Source organism: Balaenoptera physalus (genome assembly GCF_965194825.1).
Source record: "Balaenoptera physalus genome assembly, chromosome: X".
Lineage (NCBI taxonomy): Eukaryota > Metazoa > Chordata > Mammalia > Artiodactyla > Balaenopteridae > Balaenoptera > Balaenoptera physalus.
This window is the reverse complement of record NC_138903.1, coordinates 6,025,527-6,047,799: the sequence shown is the minus strand read 5'-3', so window position 1 is coordinate 6,047,799 and position 22,273 is coordinate 6,025,527. Positions and strand designations below refer to the sequence as shown.

The window sequence follows — 22,273 nt, the reverse complement described above, 5'->3', positions numbered from 1 at the left end:
ATCAACTTGAGCAGGAAAGAACGTGTAGTCACATTACATTTTACTTTAAAAATCAGGCACTAAATATGAATGAATAGCAGAGTGAAATTAAATACACTGGCATTACTCTCAGGTTACAGATTTATTTTTAACAAGTAAATCAGAATGTTGTGCTTTGTTGTAGAAGAACAACTTGGGAAAACTAGAAAAAGTGTGATGCAAATACAGCCTCCGTTTCAAAGACGACGGCCCACTCGCCTCCTGGAAATCGGAGCTCCATTCTATCAAGACAACCAGCTGCAAGTGAAGGTGTACTGGAAAAAGACCGAAGGTGGGCAGATGCTTCTGTTTATTTGTTGTTGTTCTTGCTAAGTTTTAGTTTATATTGGAATCGAGTTGATTAACCGCGTTCTGTTAGTTTCAGGTGTACAGCAAAGTGATTCAGTTTTACACATACATGCATGTATTCTTTTTCAAATTCTTTTCCCATTTAGGTTATTACAGAATACTGAGCAGAGTTCCCTGTGCTACACAGTAGGTCCTTATTAGTTATCGATTTTATATACAGTAGTGTGTATATGTCAATCCCAATCTCCCAATTTATCCCTCCCGGCCACCCTTCCCCTTTGGTAACCATAAGTTTGTTTTCTGTGAGTCTGTTTTTGCTTTGTAAATAAGTTCATTTGTATCATTTTTTTAAGATTCTGCACATAAGTGACATCATATGATATTTGTCTTTCTATGTCTGACTTCACTTAGTATGATCATCTCCAGGTCCACCTATGTTGCTGCAAATGGCATTATTTCATTCTTTTTTATCGCTGAGTAATATTCCATTGTATATATGTACCACATCTTCTATATCCATTCATCTGTTGATGGACACTTAGGTTGCTTCCATGTCCTGGCTATTGTAAACAGAGCTGCAGTGAACATTGTGGTACATGACTCTTTTTGAATTATGGTTTTCTCGGGGTATATGCCCAGGAGTGGGATTGCTGGATCATATGGTAGCTCTATTTTTAGTTTTTTAAGGAACCTCCATACTGTTCTCCATAATGGTTGCACCAATTTACATTACCACCGACAGTGCAGGAGGGTTCCCTTTTCTCCACACCCTCTCCAGCATTTATTGTTTGTAGACTTTTTGATGATGGCCATTCTGACCGGTGTGAGGTGATACCTCATTGTGGTTTTGATTTGCATTTCTCTGATAATTAGTAATGTTGAGCATCTTTTCATGTGCCTCTTGGCCATCTCTATGTCTTTGGAGAACTGTCTATTTAGGTTTTCTGTCCATTTTTTTCACTGGGTTGTTTGTTGTCTTGATATTGAGCTGTGTGAGCTGTCTGTATATTTTGGAGATTAATGCCTTGTCAGTCACATCGTTTGCAAATATTTTCTTCCATTCCGTAGGTTGTCTTTTCATTTTGTTTATGGTTTCCTTTACTGTGCAAAAGCTTTTAAGTTTAATTAGGTCCCATTTGTTTATTTTTGTTTTCATTTTCATTAACCTAGGAGGTGGATCAAAATGATTTTGCTGGGATTTATGTCACAGGGTGTTCTGCCTGTGTTTTCCTCTAAGAGTTTTATATTTGTTGTCTGCACTGAAGAGCGCTGTGATGTAAGGGTGCTTGTGCAAACGTCACCGTCAAGCCACACTATTGATATTAAGGAAACAGTAGCTGAACAAAACACATGCATGCTTTTTAAAAAATTATTATTAAATGCCTTGCTCTTCTGAAGTCTGAATGGGTTGCCTTTGATTCCCAGGAATCTGTATCACATACTGAAATCTGCTGCTTACATTTTATCACTTCAGGGATATTGACCTGTCTTCATGTCTTTCCTAGAAGGCTGATCTTGTGTCCCAAACACTTAAGACAGTCATTATTTTGCACTGTAAATTCTTGTTCTAAATTAAAAGACCTATAATGCAAATAATTTGGAAAATAGAATTAAAAAGTCGATTCTCTTCTCAATATCATTTCATGGAAATAGCATTTTACTGGATTTTCTTTCAGAAGTCTCCTATACCTCTGTTTCTCACTCAGTTGTTTTATATGTATATGTGTGTGTTTGTAAAGCACAACACATTTTCATAAAATACTAATTTGCATTCTATATTGTTAGTATTTTTAATAACATTTTAAAATGGCTGCCTTGATGGATATTATGTCATAATGATTCCACTATAGTCAAACATTTAGCTGCCTTCAGAATTTCCATCTTATAATCAATACTGCAATGAACAGTCATCCTTAGAATAGATTCTTTTTTCTCTTTATCTTTGGGATAAATTCCTTTTGTTTCTTTGTTTTCTGTACTCTTAGAATATTTATTTTGCATTATTGAAATAGTATTTTTAGAGTTACTTGACATACATTTTTATATTTATCACTTCTGTGCATTTTAAGACATAAACTCTATTTTAAGCAAAAAACAATAGATTGTTTCAAGAATTCAGTTTTAAAAATTCTTCTTATTTTTCTAAAGTGCTATTTTACTCAGGGTATCGGCTCACGAGCCATTGTGGATATTGGTGTTGGAGCTCTTCTTGTTCCAGAATTTTCTTCCAAGCTGCTGAAATTCATTCTCTGGCTAAAATAACATTACCAATCATGTTAATGTTTTATTACTATCATATGTTAATTTAAATTAAATTTTATTTATTGAATATTATTAAATTAAAATTATGTTAATATATCCATATTATGACATTTAATGATAGTTTTAAGTTAATATTAAATTGTAAAATTTATTTGATCTATTGTACAGTCAAGCTCTCCACATCAGTGGGTTCTGTATCTGCGAATTCAACCAACTGTGGATTGTGTACTATGTTTAAGATTGGCAGTTGGTTGAATCCAAGCATACAGAACCCACAGATACGAAGGGCTATCTGTGGGACTCGAGCAGCCTCGGAATTTGGTAACCAGGGCGTGGATCCAATCCCCACTCTCCAGTATGTACCAAAGGATGACTGTATTTATCAATTTCAAATTAGAATTGTATGTGAATGTGACATATTAATATTAATAAAACAACATATTAATATAATACTGAAAATGTACACATCTCATGTAAGGAAATGAAAATGTACACACACAGGAGGTGCAGACATCTTAAGCACAGAATAGTAACCACCATTTCCTGACTTCTAAAATTGAAGATCTGTTTTACGTGTATTTGAATGTATACAGATGGAATCATACAGTTTGCATTTGTCTTCTCACAGTGAACACTGCATGTGGGAAACCCGTCCATCCTGTTGCAGGAAGCAGTGATTCATCCATTTATATCACTGCACAGTCGTCCCTGGTACAGCAGTTGATGGAGATTTGGTTTGTTCAGATCTCTTCAGCAGTTGATGGAGATTTGGTTTGTTCCAGGGATGGGCTATTCAGAATGGCCCTGCTGTGAACAGCCTATGAATCCATGTCTCTTGATGCACATGTGTACCTATTCCCCCGCAGAGGTGGGATTCTTAGGTCATAGAGGATGTTGACCTTTAGAAGATACCGAGAATTTCCAAAGTGGCTGGACCAATGCACATTCCCACCAGGAGGGTAAGATGGTCCCCACTGCCCCACATGCTTTCCCCCATGAGGCATGTTCCATCTTGCTCAGTTGAGCCTTTCCGGTACGTGTGATATGATGGCTCAGTGCTGTTTGAATTTGCATTTTTCCGGCCATCCAGGCGTTGAACACCTTTTCATAAGTTTACTGGCAATGGAGCTCCTGTTTTTCAAGGCACTTTTCAACTGTTTAGCCAGCCTGACCTGCCAGAGTCCTTTATATGTGGAATATATGAGTCAGCTGCTGGTTTCATCTCAGTATTTTCTACTTTTATTTTTTTCACATTCTTAATAGTTCTTACTTTTAGAGATTATCAGTTCATCATTTTGTTTCCTTTAGGCTTACGGCTCTTTGTGTCCTGTTTAAGAAATCTTTGCTTATGCCAGGGTCACAAAGATACTCTCCTTATCTCCTAGGAGTTATACTGTTTCATCTTTCTCTAGCTTTTACCCAGATTTGATTATTGTTGTAAGGAGCTAGTGTAGGGCATCAATGTCCTTTAATTTTTCTTTCCCTCTTTTTTTCCCCCCAAACAAAGAACTTTTTATTGAAGTGTTAGTTGATTTACAATGTTGTGTTAGTTTCAGGTATACAGCAAACTGACTCACTATTACATATATATATGTCTATTCTTTTTCACATTCTTTTCCATTATAGGTTATTACAATATATTGAATATAGTTCCCTGTGCTATAAAGTAGGACCTTGTTGTTTATCTACTTTATATACAGTAATTTGTATCTGCTAATCCCAAACTCCTAATTTATCCCGCCCCCACCCCCTTTGCCCTCTGGTAATCATAAGTTTCTTTTCTAAGTCTGTAAGTCTATTTCTTTTTGTAAGTAATTTTATTTTTATAATTTTCTTTACATTCACATATAAGTGACATCATGATATTTGTCCTTCTCTGTCTGACTTCACTTAGTATGATCATCTCTAGGTCCACTCATGTTGCTGCAAACGGCATTACTTCATTCTTTTCTATGGCTGGGTAATATTCCATTGTATATTTGTACCACATCTTCTTTATCCATTCATCTGTCGATGGACACTTAGGTTGCTTCCATGTCTTGGCTAGTGTAAATAGTGCTGCTACGAACACAGGGGTGCATGTATCTTTTTAAATTATAGTTTCGTCTGGATATATGCCCAGGAATGGGGATTGCTGGATCATATGGTAGTGCTATTTTTAGTTTTTTGAGGAAACTCCATACTGTTCTCTATAGTGGCTGCACCAGTTTACATTCCCACCAACAGTGTAGGAGGGTTCACTTTTCTCCACACCCTCTCCAGCATTTATTATTTGTAGACTTTTTAATGATTCTGACTGGTGTGAGGTGGTAGTTCATTGTAGTTTTGATTTGCATTTCTCTAATAATTAGCAATAATGAGCATCTTTTCATGTGCCTATTGACCATCTGTATGTCTTCTTTGGAGAAATGTCTATTTAGGTCTTCTGCCCATTTTTGGATTGGGTTGTTTGTTTTCTTGTTATTAAACTCTACGAGCTGTTTGTGTATTTTGGAAATTAAACCCTTGTTGATTGCATCATTTGCAAATATTTTCTCCCAGTGCATAGGGTATCTTTTTATTTTGTTTATGGTTTCCTTTCTGTGCAAAAGCTTGTAATTTTGAATAGGTCCCATTTGTTTATTTTTGCTTTTATTTCTATTGCTTTGGGAGACTGACATAAGAAAACGTTTGTACGATTTATGTAAGAGAATATTTTGCCAATACTCTATCCTAGGAGTTTTATGGTGTCATGACTTATATTTTAGTCTTTAAGACATTTTGAGTTTATTTTTGTGTATCATGTTAGAGAATGTTCTAATTTCATTCTTTTACACGTAGCTGTTCAGTTTTCCCAGCACCACTTATTGAAGAGACTGTCTTTTCTCCAATGTATATTCTTGCCTCCTTTGTCATAGATTAATTGACCATAAGTGTGTGGGTTTATTTCTGGACATTCTATCCTGTTCCATTGATCTATATTTCTGTTTTTCTGCCAGTACCATAGTACTTACTGTAGCTTTGTAGTATAGTCTGAAGTCAGGGAGCTGTGATTCCTCCAGCTCTGTTCTTCTTTCTCAAGATTGCTGTGGCTATTTTGAGGTCTTTTGTGTTTCACAGACATTTTAAATTTTTTTGGTCTAGTTCTTTGAAAAATGCCGTTGGTAATTTGATAGGGATTGCATTGAATCTGTAGATTGCCTTGGGTAGTATGGTTATTATAACAGTATTGATTCTTGCAGTCCAACAATATGGTATAACCATCCATCTCTGTCAACTTCAGTTTCTTTCATCAGCGTCCTATAGTTTTTGGAGTACAGGTCTTTTGCCTCTTTAGGTAGGTTTATTCCTAGGTATCTTATTCTTTTTGTTTTTTCCCCTCTCCATGGAAATCTTTAGTAAAAGGCAAAAGATTTATATGATCTGAAGAGAAACCAGAGTATGAATGGTATTTTATTCTTTTTGATGCAATGGTAAATGGGATTGTTTCCTTAATTTCTCTTTCTGATAGTTTGTTGTAGTGTATAGAAATGCAACAGATTTCTGTATATTAAGTTTGTATTCTGCAACTTTACTGAATTCATTGATGAGCTCCAGTAGTATTCTGGTAGTATCTTAAGGGTTTTTTTATGTATGGTATCATGTCATATGCAAGCAGTGACAGTTTTACATCTTCCTTTCCAATCTGGATTCCCTTTCTTCTCTGATTGCCGTGGCTAGGACTTCCAAGACTATGTTGAATAAAAGTGGCAAGAGTGGACATCTTGTCTTGTTCCTGATCTTGGAGGAAATGCTTTCAGCTTTTCACCGTTGAGTATGAGGTTAGCTGTGGTTTTGTCATATATGGCCTTCATTATGTTGAGGTAGGTTCCCTCTATGCCCACTTTCTGGAGAGTTTTTATCATAAATTGATGTTGAATTTTATCAAAAGCTTTTTCTGCATCTATTGAGCTGATCATATGGTTTTTATTCTTCAGTCTGTTAATGTGGTGTATCACACTGATTGATTTAAGGATATTGAAGAATCCTTGCATCCCTGGGATAAATCCCACTTGATCATGGTGTATGATCCTTTTAATGTGTTGTTGGATTCTGTTCGCTAGTATTTTGTTGAGGATTTTTGCATCTATGTTCATCAAAGATACTGGCCTATAATTTTCTTTTTTTGTGGTATCTTTGGCTGGTTTTGGTATCAGGGTGATGATGGCCTCTTAGAATGAATTCGGATGTGTTCCTTCCTCTGCAGTTTTTTGGAATGGTTTCAGAAGCATAGGTATTAACTCTTCTCTAAATGTTTGATAGAATTTGCCTGTGAAGCCATCTGGTCCTGGACTCTGGTTGTTGGGAGTTTTTAAATCACAGTTTCAATTTCAGTACTGGTAGTTGGTCTGTTCATATTTCCTATTTCTTCCTGGTTCAGTCTTGGGAGATTGTACCTCTCCAAGAGTTTGTTCATTTCTTCTAGGTTGTCTATTTTATTGGCATATAGTTGCTTGTAGTAGTCTCTTATGATTCTTTCTATTTCTCTGGTGTTGGTTGTAACTTCTCCTTTTTTCATTTCTAATTTTATTGATTTGAGCCTTCTCCCTTTTTCTTCTTGATGAGTCTGGCTAAAGGTTTATCAACTTTATCTTTTCAAAGAACCAGCTTTTTAGTTTCTTTTATCTTTTCTATTATTTTTTTAGTCTCCATTTCATTTACTTATGCTCTGATCTTTACGATTTATTTTCTCCTACTAACTTTGGGGTTTGTTTGTTCTTCTTTCTCTAGTTGCTTTAGGTGTAAGGTTAGGTTATTTTTCCATTTTTCTTGTTTTCTGAGGTAAGCTTGTATTGCTATAAACTTCCCTCATTGAACTGTTTTTGCTGTGTCCCACAGGTTTTGAATCATCATGTTCTTGTTTTCATTTGCCTCTAGGTATTTTTTTATTTCCTCTTTGACTTCTTCAGTGATCCATTGGTTGTTTAGTGGCATACTGTTTAGTCTCCACATGTTTGTGTTTTTTTGCAGTTTTTTTCTTGTAGTTGATTTCTAGTCTCATAGCCATGTGGTCAAAAAACACAATACCATTTTTCTTTTCCTCTTCATCTCCAACTGATTTAGTGTCATTTACTTGAAAAGTAATTCTTTCCCCAAAGCCCTGTGGTGCCATCTTTGCCCTAAATCAAACATATATGTGCAAGTTAATTTTTGAACTTTTTGTAGAGTCAACTGGCGTATTTTCCATCTTTGTGGAAATACCACATTGTCTTAACTACTGTAAACTTAAAAATATTTTAAATAATAGTCCTCTAGTTTTTTACTTTTTCAAATTATCTTGACTATTCTTGGTGCTTTGTATTTTTATATAAATATCTGCATTAGTTTGTCAATTTCCACCAACACCTTCTGAGATCTTTACTGAGATTACAGTTAATCTCTGTGTCAATGACTGGAGAATTCACATCTTAAAAATCTACAAATATATCATTTTTTCAGGATTAAAAGTTTTCTCTCAGCTGTGTTTTATAATATATCACATAGAGGCTATAATACCTTTTAACATGATTATTTCAAGGTATTTGTGTTTATCTTGATCCTATTATAGATGGCACACTTTTCCTCCATTTCATTTTCTAATTTTTGTTGCTGGCATATATAAATATATTTTATTTTTTTATATTGATATTTTATATTTTTATATTGACTGTGAATCCAAATATATTGTTAATATTACTTTGTCCATTAAAGCATTTCATCTGATGATTCTTTTCCATTTTCTATAAAAACAATCACGTAGTCCATAAATAATGAGAATTATTTTGCTTCTTTCCCGTCTTAACGCTGGCTGAGACTTTGAGTACAATATTGACTAAAAGTGATGATTGTAGACATAATGTTTATTTAAGAAATTTTTTTGGCTGTTTCATTTCTGTTTATTCAAAATAAGGATTAGTCAGAAGCACTTTTTTTCCTTGCTTTCTTCTTGGTTACTTGGTTGCTTATTTACTAGTAATTCACCAGAATATTTATATGGAAACAAGCTAACAGTATTATTTACAACTAAGAAAAGTCACTGCAAACAAGTGTCTATAAGCAACTATTATAGGTAGAACATTGTACAGTTGTAAAGTAGTACTTGGACCAGAATAACGTAGCGTTTAAGAATAAGTTCTTAAATAAGGGTGGGATCCCCTAGAGAGAAGAGGGACCAGGACCGGGCGGGAAGGAACTCCAGTTTCAGGACAAACAGGGGTGATGCAGCAGAGGACAATGCAAGTGAGTGCTCAGAGGAACTGGAGAAAACGGGGAGATTTGAGACAGAAGCCAAGGCGGGCAAGGGGTTTAAGAAGAGGGAGGGATGTCAGACACTGCTGAGACTGCATGTAAAGTGCCGGAAACGTGGGCCTGCAGTGATCACTCTTTAAATCCAGTGATGGCAGTGGGACCACTTCAGTCAATACCTCTGCACCAAAGTGTGAGGACTGGCTTAAAGGTAACATATGAAAAGGCTGTGGAGCTTGTTTTTTTAAAAAGCTACCTTATGCTACTGATTTTAAAATGAAAGGGGACACAGTGGATACTCACTACTGACAGAGTGTGTATGTGAAGATTCGTGTAGTCACTACGATTTATTTGTGACCCCCTAGCCAGTACTGGGGGGCGCTTGTGTGGTCCTTTGTGGGGATGCTCGTGCAGGGAGTGGCGATGGGCTTGAGTCGCCCCACGTACACGTTCCCACCTGAAGCTGAGGGGACGCTGCCCTCTCGTTTCCGCTCTCATACTGGCAACACATCCTTTGCACGGTCTGTTTAGTGCCATGGGTTTCTGGTCTGTTTTGTTGCATTTTCTTGCTCTTTGTTGGAGAGTTGTTCTGGTTAAAGTGGCCCCAAGCATAGTGGTGGAGTGCTGCCTGGTGTTTCTCAGCCTTCTCAGTGAGAGGGCGACACGGTGCCTTTCGATGAAGATGTGTGGCTGGCTTGTCCCCCTCCAGGTGTGAGTTCAGTGTGAAGGAATCAGTAATACGGTGCATCCAGAAGAAGGAAGAGAAAAATTGCTGATTTATACATGAGGCTGCCTGTGAGGTGCCGGTCACATTGGTAGTGTGTGATGAGGTTCTGAAAAGGTAAAAAAGTGGCTAAATTTGTCGTTTTTGAGATGGTGATGGATTAAAAAGAAAGTACAGTGGAAGCGTTATTGTGATACTGAAAGCAAAAGAAATTTACCATCCTGCTACCCAGGATCATGAAAATATTTTCAACTAGAGTTTTTTAAGTAAAGAGATGTTACAATTAATTATGACTTTATAAGAAATATATATTAAATAAGTTTTTTAAAAACACACATAAAATAAAATTATGTATTGATTGGCTGGCAAAAATGTGGTGACCAGAAGCTCACAGGAAACTAACACTGTATTTCTCCAAGAAACAGCCATCCAGGATTTGCTAATTCGGCATTCACGGTGATTTTCTAAACCCAACTTGCGTGAATAACGAGAACTGACTGTGTAGACCCACATGAGAAACGCATGCTAGTTCTTGATTAAGCTTGGAAGAGTGTGGACTGCTGTGTGTGTGTCTGAAAAAGTGCCGTGAAGGACAGCCTGTTCATTTTAATCATGTTTTAAAGAGTGGGTTTTATTCGGCTTTGGTGAAGGCAACAGATCCAGAGACAACGGCCACTGAGAAGGTAGTTTGTTACTCACAGCCTCCAGGAGCAGGGACCCTCCACACCACTCAGGCCACACAGGGAAGCACCAGGGTCGGTCAGGAAACAGGAAACTGTGCTCAGGAGCCTTTACTCTGGGGAGTAGGAAAGGCAAGATGGTCTCAGGATTGGCTAGTTTGGATACTTTCGGTGGCTCTGGCGCAGGGGCTGTCCCCAGCTGCCTGGCACCTGGCCCTGGGGTGACGAGGGTGGTGGCCCAGAGTGTGAGGGCCCCATAGAGGAGGTGCTGGGGAGGGGGCTCTGGGTCGGCTGGTCTGCACAGGACACATAGGCCTGCGGGTGCATTGTTTGCTATCTGGGCAGTGGCCACCCTGGGAGGGCAGTGCCGGCAGGGTCGGCAAGGCTGCAAGATGTCAGAGCATCACAGATACAGAAAACAAAAAGGCATGATTAAATAAGAGGCAAGCTGAATGCAAGGGCAATTGAGGGCAGGGATCAAGGGTGTGGTTTTAGAAGCGCTGAGTTTGAAAAGCATCTACATGGGACAGGAAGTTGGGAACACCAGCTCCCCCAGGGAACAGCTCAGGTGAAGGCAGAAACGCAGAGCCGGCTTGGAAAGCCTTGGGCTTCGGTGAAATTCTTCACGGAGGTGGCAGATCCAGAGAGAGCGGGCGTGGACTCGGGCAGGGCGGCCTTGAGAGCTGAGGGGTCCAATGTGTTGCTCGGTGCGTCTTCTTATGAAAACACGATTATGCTGTCAGATATGTGTGGGGTTCTTAGGAGACCTGGAGCCACGGGTATCAATTACACATCTTAGAACTGGAGTGCAGCAAACTGGAACCCAGCCCTGGCTGCTCCAGACCAGGGAATGTCAGTCCTGCTCTGTGCCCGACTTTGGAACTTGCTACCCTGTCCAACACGGGAGCCACGAGCCCCGTGGAGCAGCTGAATTTTAAATTGATTTCAGTGATTTAAGAATTTGATTCCTCAGCTGCAGCAGCAATGTGGTGACGAGGGGTCACCACATACAGAAGCTTTCGTCATGGCAGACAGTGGTGTTGGACGGTGCCCTGCCCACCGTTACCCACACCGACCAGGCCCGGTGCCAGCCTCCTTCCAGGTTCCCCTCCGAGGTCAGCTCCTCCGTGAGCTGCGCCAGCGCTTGAGTGACAGTCGCAACCCTCTGCCAGGACGCCGTCCCTCTCTCGCCCTCCGTGTCCAGCCCCCTTAGGATTTAAGAGGCGTGAGAGCAGCTGCTCCTGGGAGGTTACTTCACTACGATGCCTAGAGCGGCACCACTTGTTGAAAGAAAGGATATGAATTCACTCAATGATTGACTTCAGACTTAATGTATAACGTACAATTCTTTTCTTAAAAAAAAAGCCCTTGATGTCTGCCATGTAAAAAGTTAAAAACCTCTAGTCAGGGGGTTCCCCTTTTAGCTAAACACCATTGGTGCCCGCTTGCTTGCTGTTTATTTTCTCAGATTGAAAGTTCTTCTTTTCTCGTTCCAAAGTGCTCGGAGCAAGTTCCCACCAGACGCACCCAATTTCATCCAAGAGTTTTCCCCTCGGAAAACCTCCATCAAACACTTGGCCTGAGCATTCGGACGAGATGCTAATCACCCAGGGAAGCAATGCCTTTCACACGCGGGGACACACTGGGGTGATTATTCAGCCCAGGATTGCCCGGACCTCCTTTCCCACACTCAGCGACCGGCTTCTCATCACGGTGTCTGTTTTTCCACTCGGTCGCCCAAAGTAAAGACACGTGCAGCAAATGCACTGCTCCAGCTGGAAGTGGAAACGTTTAAGGAGCCCGTGTGCTGGGCTGGCTTTGAGAGCCGGCCTTGTTTCCGTAGCGATCGCACACACCCACTGCAAGGGTGCGCTTACCGGGAGGCTGTCCACCTTGTATCTTCTGATGAGGGGACCCTGTCACAGCAAGGCTCGAGACGGAGCACGTCTGAAGGGCCAGGTCTTCAAGTGGAGGGAGAGGCTTCTGTTCCTGCCTGGGCTTCACAGCCTCTCCATCAGCTTGGTCAGAAAAATGTAGGATTCAGAGACTTGAGACGAGTCTCCCGTATAGCCTAGGAAATAAGAGAATGGCTGGCTGAGTGTTACCCTTTGTTGGGGGATTTACTGACTGTGGACACCATGGCTAGGTTATTCTCCAGACCTCTGTGGAGTCATTTTGCTATGAGTTTTCTAATTAGTCTTTTCTCTGTGGTTCTCGTATTTCAATTCACTTTTCCTTTGATGGTTTATTACTTTTTCCCCCGACGTCACTCTGGTCAGAGATTCGGGAGCCCCACCTCCTCCGGTTGGTGTCCGCACTTCTGGATCACCTGCAGGACGCCGTCCTTCCCTCCTGGTCTGTCGTGCTTTAAGAACTTGCGTGCACTGTGGCTTGCAGACGTTCTTTCTGCTGATTGGCTGGTGTTGACCTTTCAGAGCCCGGTGGCAGTCGGTATCACGTGCAGTGGTTTCCAGAAGTCTGTGCCCACAACGAGTCTGCCGGGGCGGAGGCATCCTCGGGCATGACCCAGGTGAGGAGGTGGCCGACATGCCGGATTCTGAATGGCTTCTAGACTCACCTGATCGGGGGACAAAGCTGGACAGAGAGAGGTGCAGGCCATGTGCCAGTGGGTAACACGTCCTCACCGGGCTCCCTACGGGACCCATGACCAGGTGGGAGCGGGAGACACAGGGTCACCTGTTCACTCATCCCTCGGCCCTTCACAACCTCACACGTCATCAGTCAGCACAGGGCAGGCCCTGAGATGCGGACATTCAGGACACAGCTCGCAGGGAGCTCCCACGACACAGGGGAAACGCTGCCAGTCTCTGGGTGTTTCATCTTAATTGCACGAAAGCTCTGAATTGTTTTCTGGATTTTGACTTGGCACCATGACCTAAAAAGGTCTCATTTCCCCGGGGAATTTCTATATGACACTATCATTCATCATCTCCTTTGCTGCATCCCTAACTTCCACCAACTTGTCCAGGTAACGAAAGAGACGGCCCGTCCTGTGACGTTCTGCCCTTAAGGGTCCCAGAGATGCTCCTGCTGCAGCTCTCGTACATGTGCACGAAGCCCTGACAACTACCCCCTAGAATGGGCACGCACACCCAACAGCCAAAGGCGAGGAAACCTCGCACAAACTCGTTAGGCCCGTCAGTGTCGGCTCTCCTGTTAGCGTAAGGTTATACCCTCAGCCTCTCACTCCGCCGCAGTTGAGTCTGGTTTTCGTAATCCAGTTTAATCGCAGAGTTCCGGCCGGCAGCAATCACAGCCCTCCCAGAAGGGGAGGAAATACACTGCTCAAGAATGTCTTCTTTTCCGTAAGGAAAAACTCACAGCTAAAGCACGCCTGTGTCTCAGAGAAGCCCGAGTTAGCTTTTTTGCATTAAAAACTTAGGTGTCTATTTACAGCTTTACCCGCCGCGCTGCCTCCCACCTCCCCCCGCTGCTGCCAGCTCACCCAGGCTGGTCACGAGGGCTGCAGGTCGGCTGCTTTGACATGGAAGCACTGCCGTCCTGTCGGGTTCTGGAGCCTGTGTCCCACCCCGTGGGAGCCTCTCACAGTTGTAATAAATGAAAGCAGGGGCCCTGTCTCCTTTGCGCTTTTTACGAAAGCCGTGTTGCACACGTCCCATATATAGGAAGACAGCCTTGCTGGAGGTATGATTTCCTCTCCTGCCAATTTCGTACCCTCGTGAGATTTACTGTTAGCATATTCTCTCTCTCTAGGAAAATTACATGATTCTTCAAGATCTGTCATTTTCCTGCAAATATAAGGTGACCGTCCAACCCACACGGCCAAAGGGCCGCTTGAAAGCAGAAACCGTTTTCTTTACGACCCCGCCGTGCTCCGCTCTCAAGGGGAAAAGCCACAAGCACGTCAGCTGCCCCAGTGACGCAGGTACGTTTCATGCGAACTTCCAAGGTTGCGGCTGTGATGTTGGCAACTCTGTACACATTTCCAGACCGCATTTCACAAGACCCTACAAACCCAAAGTATCCCCCTTCCTAAACTGCAGCGTGACGGCCCCGTTGGGAGGTAACATACGTGCGAAGGCACGCGTCACTTCCTCATTGCAACAGCTTTGGCGAGACAGCCTTTGCTGGCGTATCAGCCCTTTAGAAATGAAGCCAAGGGTCTATGTACTGCTTGCGCTTTGGCGCACTTTATGTAAACGATTTCACTTTTATCCCGGCCCTCTGCCATGGGCGTTACCTCGACACGCTTTCCAAACGCCCCGTCTTTACCTTCACCCGTCTCACTGCCGTCTCTCCTGTTCTCTAAGTGGCCAAGTCCCGCCAGATCACAAAATTCTTCCTCCGTCTCCCACCCCCAAAGCAGGACTCCCAACGTAGCCCGCAAGGGATCCGACACACTTGGCACGAAGGTGCAGGGCTGAGGCTGCCTCCGCACAGGTCGCCGGGGCGACCGCCTGACCCCGCGCTCCCGCCCCTGCCCCCGAGAGCGGGAACCCCACGGGACGTACCTGCCGCCGAGGGCCCCTGCGCGCTCTCCATCCCCTGACCCGGCCTTCCTCTTCCCGCTGCTCCAGGTCACGTTCATTCCAAAGTGCACGCCAAACCCGAGAACCTCTCAGCCTCCTTTGTGGTGCGGGACACGAACGTCACGGGGCGCTTCTCCTGGAAGACGAGCAAGGCCACCGTCCAGCGGCCCGTGACCGGCTTCCACGTGACGTGGGCCGAGGCCACGACCGAGAGCAGGCAGAACGGCCTTCCCAACAGCATCATCTTGCAGTCCCAGATCCTCCCGGCGGTGCGTGCCCCTCCCTCCCGGGCCCTCGGGCCGGTACCCGCGCCGCGGGGTGGTCACTCACTGTCGGCGCCCGCGTCCCATCACGCTGGGGCTAGTTGTTGCGTCGCGTGTGTACGCTTTCTTCTCCCGAGTGTATTACTTCGCAAGTACTGAAAGACACCACAAGTGCTGCTGTGAACAAACGGTCGTCTAGATGAACCATGATTACTGGAGCCCCCTCTTCAACACACGTCTCCTGTCGACATGCGATGCACGTGGTTTAACCGTTTTCTTCTCCTTTGTGAAGCCCGTGTCCCTCTGGCCCGAGTGGACAGGCCCCGTTTGAAGGGTTAAATTTGGGGGAAAATAGCTAAGAGAACCTTGTTCTTTCTCTTTGTTTCCCCGCTTCAAATCTGGCCAGAGCCCATAATGAGTTGGCCTGTCTTCCAGGCCACTAATTCCTTGGCTGGGGAAAAAACCCATGTATGGGCTTTTACCCGCTCTAAAAATGCTCTTAGAATACCCAACTCCTGCTCCAAAAAGAAAAAGAAAAAACAAACAAAAAAACCCCTTAAATCCCGGAAGGAAAAATTCCATGGAATTGGACAGTAATTTTTCTATGTGTGTATATATTAGGTTTTATTGAGTTTTGAGAAAAATGTGTTGGCATAAACACTGTTGGCTACGGGCACTGACAGATAGATACTGCATCTTAAGGAACACAGTGGGCTCGCTCACGGAAATGTGGATTATCAAGAATTCTTTAAACCATGGGAAAGTCTTAGGTTGAGGAATACAAAATGCGGTCCCAGGGGTGAGCCCAGAGACTGGCCCCGGCCCATCTTAACTCTGCAAGTGTCCCCAGCTGCCAAGAGCTGGGCTCTCAGTGCCGAGGCTGCCCGGCAGGGCAGGACTCTAGCAAACAAGGACAGACGTTCAACCGACCACACTGGGGTGTCAAAGCAACCGCACCCGCGTTTACACGGTGATCGCGGGCGTGCGGGCGGGCAGGAGGAAACGGGCAGAGAATGAGAGAGTCCATTGTGTGGCTCTGTGGTCAAGAGGTGCCTGACGGGCGCGTCCTCTCCTGTCCCCCCTCAGGATCGCTCGGTGCTCACGGTGCCAGGTCTGCGGCCGGCCACCCTCTACCGTCTGGAGGTGCAGGTGCTGACCGCGGGCGGGGAGGGACCCGCCACCATCAGGACCTTCCGGACCCCCGACCTCCCGCCCTCGGCTGCACACAGTGAGTGCCGGGGGCCCCCGCGAGCCTTGGGGACTGCAGGTTCCTACGGATAGGGAATTCTCTCAACCTGAACTTCTTCCAGCCCTTTGTATGTGCTTTTCCTGGCGGCCACGCCTGCTGCCCGCAGCCCACCTTACACGCTTCCTGGCCCTGCTCCCTCTTCCCTCCCTTCCTTTCTGTTACTTCCTTTTCCATACTTCCATTTTTTTCCCCTGCATGATGCATGCTTTCTCCTTGTCTGTCTTTTAACCACAGATACACATGGGGGGGAAGAAAAATCTATCATCTCATATCAATCTGAATTTTTTTTTTTAAATTAAGATGTTCAAATATGACAAAATAGCAAATGGTATTTGGCTACGGGGCTTATTTTCTTATTACATATGTTGTTACTATAATCTATATTACATGAATTTTCTTCATAATATGACCCAAATCAATCTACTTGACTTAATGCTACGTTAAAAATAATTGTCACCTATTGTTTCAAAACAATGAGCCTCTTGTTGGTTTTTAAATTACGCACTTTGCTTTTCCAGCTTAAACCTTTGACATGGCTTTTTAAGTTTATGTGTTGAGAAGAAAACTGAGAAGTTGTTCTAGTTTTACTTCTGTTTGTTTTTTAAAAAATGATGGATCAAATTTGCCCCAACAGCTTTCTGCACTTCAAATTTAAAGAAAAAAACCATCACCGTGGAAGAGCTTGATGGCCCCTTACGTTTATAAGGGTTGGGTGAATGCGGTCCCGATGTTCCTCCACTGAAATTCTGTGTAATATAAGAGCATGTGTTAAGTTTTAAACTTTCTTGAGGAAATACAAAGGATTTTGGCTTGCTTATATAATTGTAAGCCTAAAGGAAGGGGCTTGTCTTCTTTCTCTTGTGATTTTTAGCGTTAGGGAGGGAACCAAAGAGCGGGGGGGAAGGCAGAGAGAAAAGAGGGAGAGTGAATGTGCCTCTGCACTTTCAGAGTCAGGAGAGGAGGGAGCGCGTGCCCGGGGCCAAGGCTTTCACCACAGTAAACGCGCTCCTACTGTCCGTTCAGCCAGCCGGGTAAAGCATCACAACCGACTGATAACGTCTGCTCTGTCTCCCTAGGACCCCACCTGAAACACCATCATTCACACCATTACAAGCCTCCTCCAGAAAGATACTGACCTGTTCCCGGAGACGTCTGAACCCCGAGCAAGCGTGTCAGCTCGCAGACCTTCGAGAACCGGCCGCGCCCGCTTACGGGGGCGCCAGGCCTTTCCCATAGGACCTCCCGCCCCATCTAACTTTACTGCACTAAACGCTTCTGTCTGTCTCGGACGCGCCTGGACACCAGGGACAAGTGGTGAGACGGTGGAGGTGGACACAGTTTCCTGTGAGAATGGAGAATACGAAGGCCAGGCCTGTTTCACTGCAAAATCTGTTTCCATATATGGTTTAGCTATAATCTCAAGTGAATTACTGCAGATCTGAGACTTCCCTGAATTTAGAGCAGCAAATTCTCAAGAGAAACCGGCGTAACAAACACACAATTTATACACGTAATAAGCATACACATAGTAACTAAGCATCAAGTTACTCAATAAACATTTTGAAATTAAATTATTGGTTTGGTTTGCAAAATCGACTGAAGAGTATACAGTTTTTTTGGCCCTATTTATTCAAATACTTCTTAAGATGATTTTTATCACGTGATTTTTTAGCTGAAAACTTGTTACCTGCAATATGCCCATTAATTTAGACTTAAAATGTTCCCACTTCAAGCACCTAAGCTTCATTTTCTACAAAGGCAAAGAAGAGTTCAGCCTGTAAATGAGGATTTAGGGAAGACATCCACAGCAGAAAGGAGTCAGTGCCTTACGCTGCTATCCAGAGTCTGCCTTGGAGAAACTAAAAGTCTTTTCTGGGGATACTTTTTAATATTTCATCCTATACTGTAAGAGATTTTCCTGATACGCTATTTCTGCTTTTCCTTAATGTGGGAAACGGCTGCTGATGTGCTTTGTTTTGCAGCTTTCATGTATCTAAAACTTGACAAAACCTCTTGCTTGAAATGAAAGAATCCCAACTATTGAATATTTTCAAGTCTTTACTGAGATTTGCCTTTTCTTAACGAAAGCAAGCTCTTTACATGGTAGAATACTGTCCGTAATGTAGAAAAGGCGGAAGGGCTTTGGTTGGTGGAGAAGGACAGCTACTTGCCTTTGACTAACCTTCCTTCACTCCTCCAAATGTATTATACCTTATTTGAAAAATTTCCCAGGTTCCACGCTAAGCCCTCAGAGCATGAACGCAAGTCAAACACGTGGTCAGTATACAGTATTGCAGGGTATGTTGCGGCAGCCTTAAACCAGAAATGTTTAGTTTAATATAGTTTTTTCCTCGAGGGAATACCCATATGTGTGTTTTGAAACGGGCACGTATGTGTGTGTGTCCGCGTGCTTCCGTGTGTATACGTATACACATACGTGCACACACACATACGTACACACACATATACCTTGAGGACGGATCTGTGAACAAATTGTTTTCCCAGCTCAGCAATGGTGGATGAAGACACAGTTCTCCTAAAGATCACTAGGGTCCTCTGTTTTCCCCGTCAGTACTGACACTAAGAGAAAAGAGCAACTTATCAAAATTGAACATTTTAAAGGATAGGCTTCCTCATTTCATTACCTACCTACACAAGTAGAACGAGGAAATTTTCAGTACACTTTTCTTGGGTTTTCACGGTGGGACTTGGAACTGGTCGTTTTGCTACGTTTCCCGAAAGCCTGCGGGCACCCTGACCGCTCCCGGTGGGGTGAAGAGGAGAGAGAATGTGTTGGCCTTGTGAGGCTTCCCACTCTGTCTGAGAGCAGGTGCCATGCAGAACACGGACAGACCCTGTCGGTTACCAAATCGACGCCCAGCCTCAGGGGACACAGTCTGTAGGCATGGATCCCTGAAAGAGGATATTGAAAACTGCTTCCTGTGCGTTAAAATTGTTTAAAAGTCGATAAGGCAGACAGTGTTCTGCAGCTTTGGACACGCGGCTCCGTGGGAAATCTCAGAACAGAAGTTCACGGCACTTCTGGCTGGTTTTCTGCAGCTCCTAACGTGGCCTGGGATGGACTTTAGCACAAGGTGTCATGAAATCACCTGGTTCCAAGAGTTACAAATTTTGAATGGAGAGAACAGGAACAGCCTTCATTTCAAACGCCCTTGAGCTTGAGCAAACACAGAGATCGTCTCTGAAACTATGATCTACTCTAGTGCCATTCCCAGCATCTGAATTTCAAATTCTTAAAACTTCAAAAATGAAAATTTCACATTATTGGCTACAGGCTTATCTTTTACCTTAATTTGTCATGAAGAAATCCAAGTATTCATGCCAGCAAATGTTTGTACTGTTGTATAGTTTAAAATGCAGGAGTATATACATAGATACAAAATATTATTAAATTATTAAATAAGCTTAATTTTATAAAATTTAATTATGTTTCTTTTGTCTGGGTAAGAGACATTGAGCAAATATATTTTCCGTTCAGATAAAGGTTCTGTAGCTTACACCTTCCTTAAAAAAATCTGAAGCAGCTCTTAGGAGCATTTCATTCTGCTATAATATTCAATAATTTAAATTTTATTAGTATTATTGGAAGAAAATGCTATTAATTAGGCAATGAGAGAAACCTGAGTTTCTTTTATGAATTTCAGTAATCTTCAATAATAGTCAAATGAACAAAAATAATTACTACTTTTTGAATTTTTAAAATTTGAGTGCCCTAATAAAGGGCTAAAAAGATCTGTTTCTTATTTTAAAACACAGTTTTAGTGGCTGGCTCTCTGATACGTTTTATGGAAATTAGATGCATTTCTCTCACATGATAAAAAGTATATTAACTGATAGTATTTACTCTCTAAAAAACTGAGCTCGTCAAACATATGACATCATCAAAGACAGGTGGCTAATTCCATGTACATCGAGGCTACACGCGCTCTTTTTACTTAGAACATTCACTCCTCAGTGATGGATTTATCTGTGCTACCCCTTGTTCTAAGTGGCCTCTATGGAGCAGTTTTTATAAACGAATGTGTGCCCTTCACGTCATCTAGTGTTTTAATATGACCTATTGATGACAGGTAACTTTCTGAAATGTTTATTAAACAAAATTCAAAGTTGAAAAATAGATCTATGTCCTAGAAAGCTGGAAGAACCTACACCCAATGTACAGAGCAGGGTTTCTGCACCGCAGCACTGTTGAGGTTTGGGGCTGCACGTTTCCCTGTTCGAGGGCCCCGCCCTGGGCGCTGCAGGACGTCGAGCAGCATCGCAGGTCTCCACCCAGCAGCTGCCACGAGCACCGCCCCCGGGGGGGGGACAACCACAAGCTCTCCAGTCATGGCCCACGCCCTCTGGGGGGTAAGGTCACCCCCAGCTGAGAATCACTGCTTCGTAATGTTTACTGAACAGATGAGAATTTGCCCTGTATGAGGAACCAAGTAATTCGCAGGAGTAGGAACGGCTGGGAAGTGATTACACTGGACTTCAAAGCCCTTGACTGTATCTTTTATCGCCACTGAAAGTCCGATCAAAAGGCTGAATTTGGACTTGAGTCTGTATCACGTGAGTACGAATATTAATTTTGTCCTACGAATCAGTCAGTGTCATTTGTGATAACGGCTTATTTACTTAATGCCCTTTCTTACACCATGTGCTGTGGAGTTCCTCAAGTTTACTCATTCCTACGATTGCAAATATCTCAATGTTGTTACGCAAACTTTGACGTCGTGACCAGAACACAGAGGCTAAATATCTGTTGCATGTACTTTAAGATTCATTTAAAATATAAATGCATAAAGATGGCGACTCTTATCTACGGTTTTGCATGGCCAGACTGAGCTTCTTACCTCTACTGAACATTTTAGCAAGTTATACACCATTCACAGGGTAATTAACAGAGGTCTGTATGTGAAGCTGTTATGACTTTTTCTTGACTTAATTATAGTGTGAAGATAACACAACGGCTACCTTCTCATCCAAATGGCCTGTAGAAATCATGTCCCTTAGAGAGGTCATTGAAAGTCAATATTTATTTATGTATGTAATAAAAAACGTTTGATTTCTGTGTGTGTCTATTATGTTATTTAGGGAGAAGTAATCTTGTAAAAAAAAATTTGTAAAAAACAAAAAAGCACTGTAAATAGGCTGATACTCTGTGACTCATTATTTTCATGTTAGAGTCTGTACATACTGATTCCGTAATAAAGGATCTTTAAACCCACACAGTGGACTAGACTCGTTTCCTGAAAACACACACACGCACACACACACACGCACACACACACGCACGCACATTTTCTTTCCATTTAAAAAGAAAAATTAACAGTTTCCAACGGCCCCAGAGAGATGCAAAAAGCCTCACTCCCCTGTCAGTACGAAGGGAATTTGAGGTCTGGTAAGTGCAACAAGGCAGCACGTCAGCCTGAAGAAGTTATCCTGGACTTGGACAGTTGGCGCTTCAGCGTTCTTTCATCGCGTTTACAGCCCTGACTCCTGATGGTTTTGGGGGCATTTTCTATCAATAGTCTACAAGTTTAAATCGCTCCCCGCCCCCAGGATGTATCCATAAAAGGCTAGGTATGTGCAGCGCTAATAAGCTTTCACCCACACCCCGGTGTTTTCAACACCAAAGGCCAGTGACGGCTGCGGTCTCCGCTCCCCGTGCAGCGTCTGGAGAGGTTCCGGCGGCCGCCACACTGGCAGGCGCTGTGCCCACAGCATCTCCACGGGGGACTTAGAAGAGTGTTCTTTCATAAAGCACGAGGAGGAAGGTGTTAACTTAGGGAAGCCGGGATTATTTTTCTCTCCATCAAATCACCTATTTATTTATTAGACACTCACTCAGCAGAAACGTCCTTAGTCTCTGCCGTTGCCTGGTCCCGCTCTACAGCTGGGACACTGACCAAGCCTGGCAGGTGCCAGGTTTTCAGGGGTCTTCCTCTAGGAGAAAGAGACTGGCAATAAGGACATCGCACGTGTGAAAAGCCAGGGGGTGAAAAGGC

At 43.1% G+C, this 22,273-nt stretch overlaps 1 protein-coding gene and 2 long non-coding RNA genes across 4 annotated transcripts in view; 1 reads left to right on the top strand and 2 right to left on the bottom strand.

The window, feature by feature from the left end:
- LOC309652472 overlaps nt 1–14,823 on the bottom strand; it is a 21,884-nt gene extending 7,061 nt beyond the window's left edge. The window contains exons 1-2 of one of the 2 annotated variants that reach the window (XR_014258733.1): nt 14,730–14,823; nt 10,256–10,352 (exon numbers count right to left, since the gene is read on the bottom strand). This is a non-coding gene — a long non-coding RNA (uncharacterized lncRNA). Of the gene's footprint in view, nt 1–4,387; nt 10,353–14,729 lie in introns of those variants that run through there. The other variant, XR_014258734.1, reaches the window with a different exon arrangement.
- Nucleotides 1–17,855, top strand: part of LOC309652442 (anosmin-1-like) — a 189,124-nt gene extending 171,269 nt beyond the window's left edge. Inside the window, exons 9-14 of the mRNA XM_082446234.1 lie at nt 164–310; nt 12,672–12,766; nt 13,972–14,143; nt 14,796–15,016; nt 16,097–16,238; nt 17,336–17,855. Coding sequence (XP_082302360.1) covers nt 164–310; nt 12,672–12,766; nt 13,972–14,143; nt 14,796–15,016; nt 16,097–16,238; nt 17,336–17,394 — 836 coding nt within the window. The 3' untranslated portion in view covers nt 17,395–17,855. The remainder of the gene's footprint in view (nt 1–163; nt 311–12,671; nt 12,767–13,971; nt 14,144–14,795; nt 15,017–16,096; nt 16,239–17,335) is intronic.
- LOC309652480 lies at nt 14,840–22,273 on the bottom strand. Its single transcript, XR_014258744.1, has 3 exons — nt 18,729–22,273; nt 15,078–15,165; nt 14,840–14,883 (listed from the first exon to the last, which is right to left on the bottom strand). It is a non-coding gene; the product is annotated as an uncharacterized lncRNA (long non-coding RNA).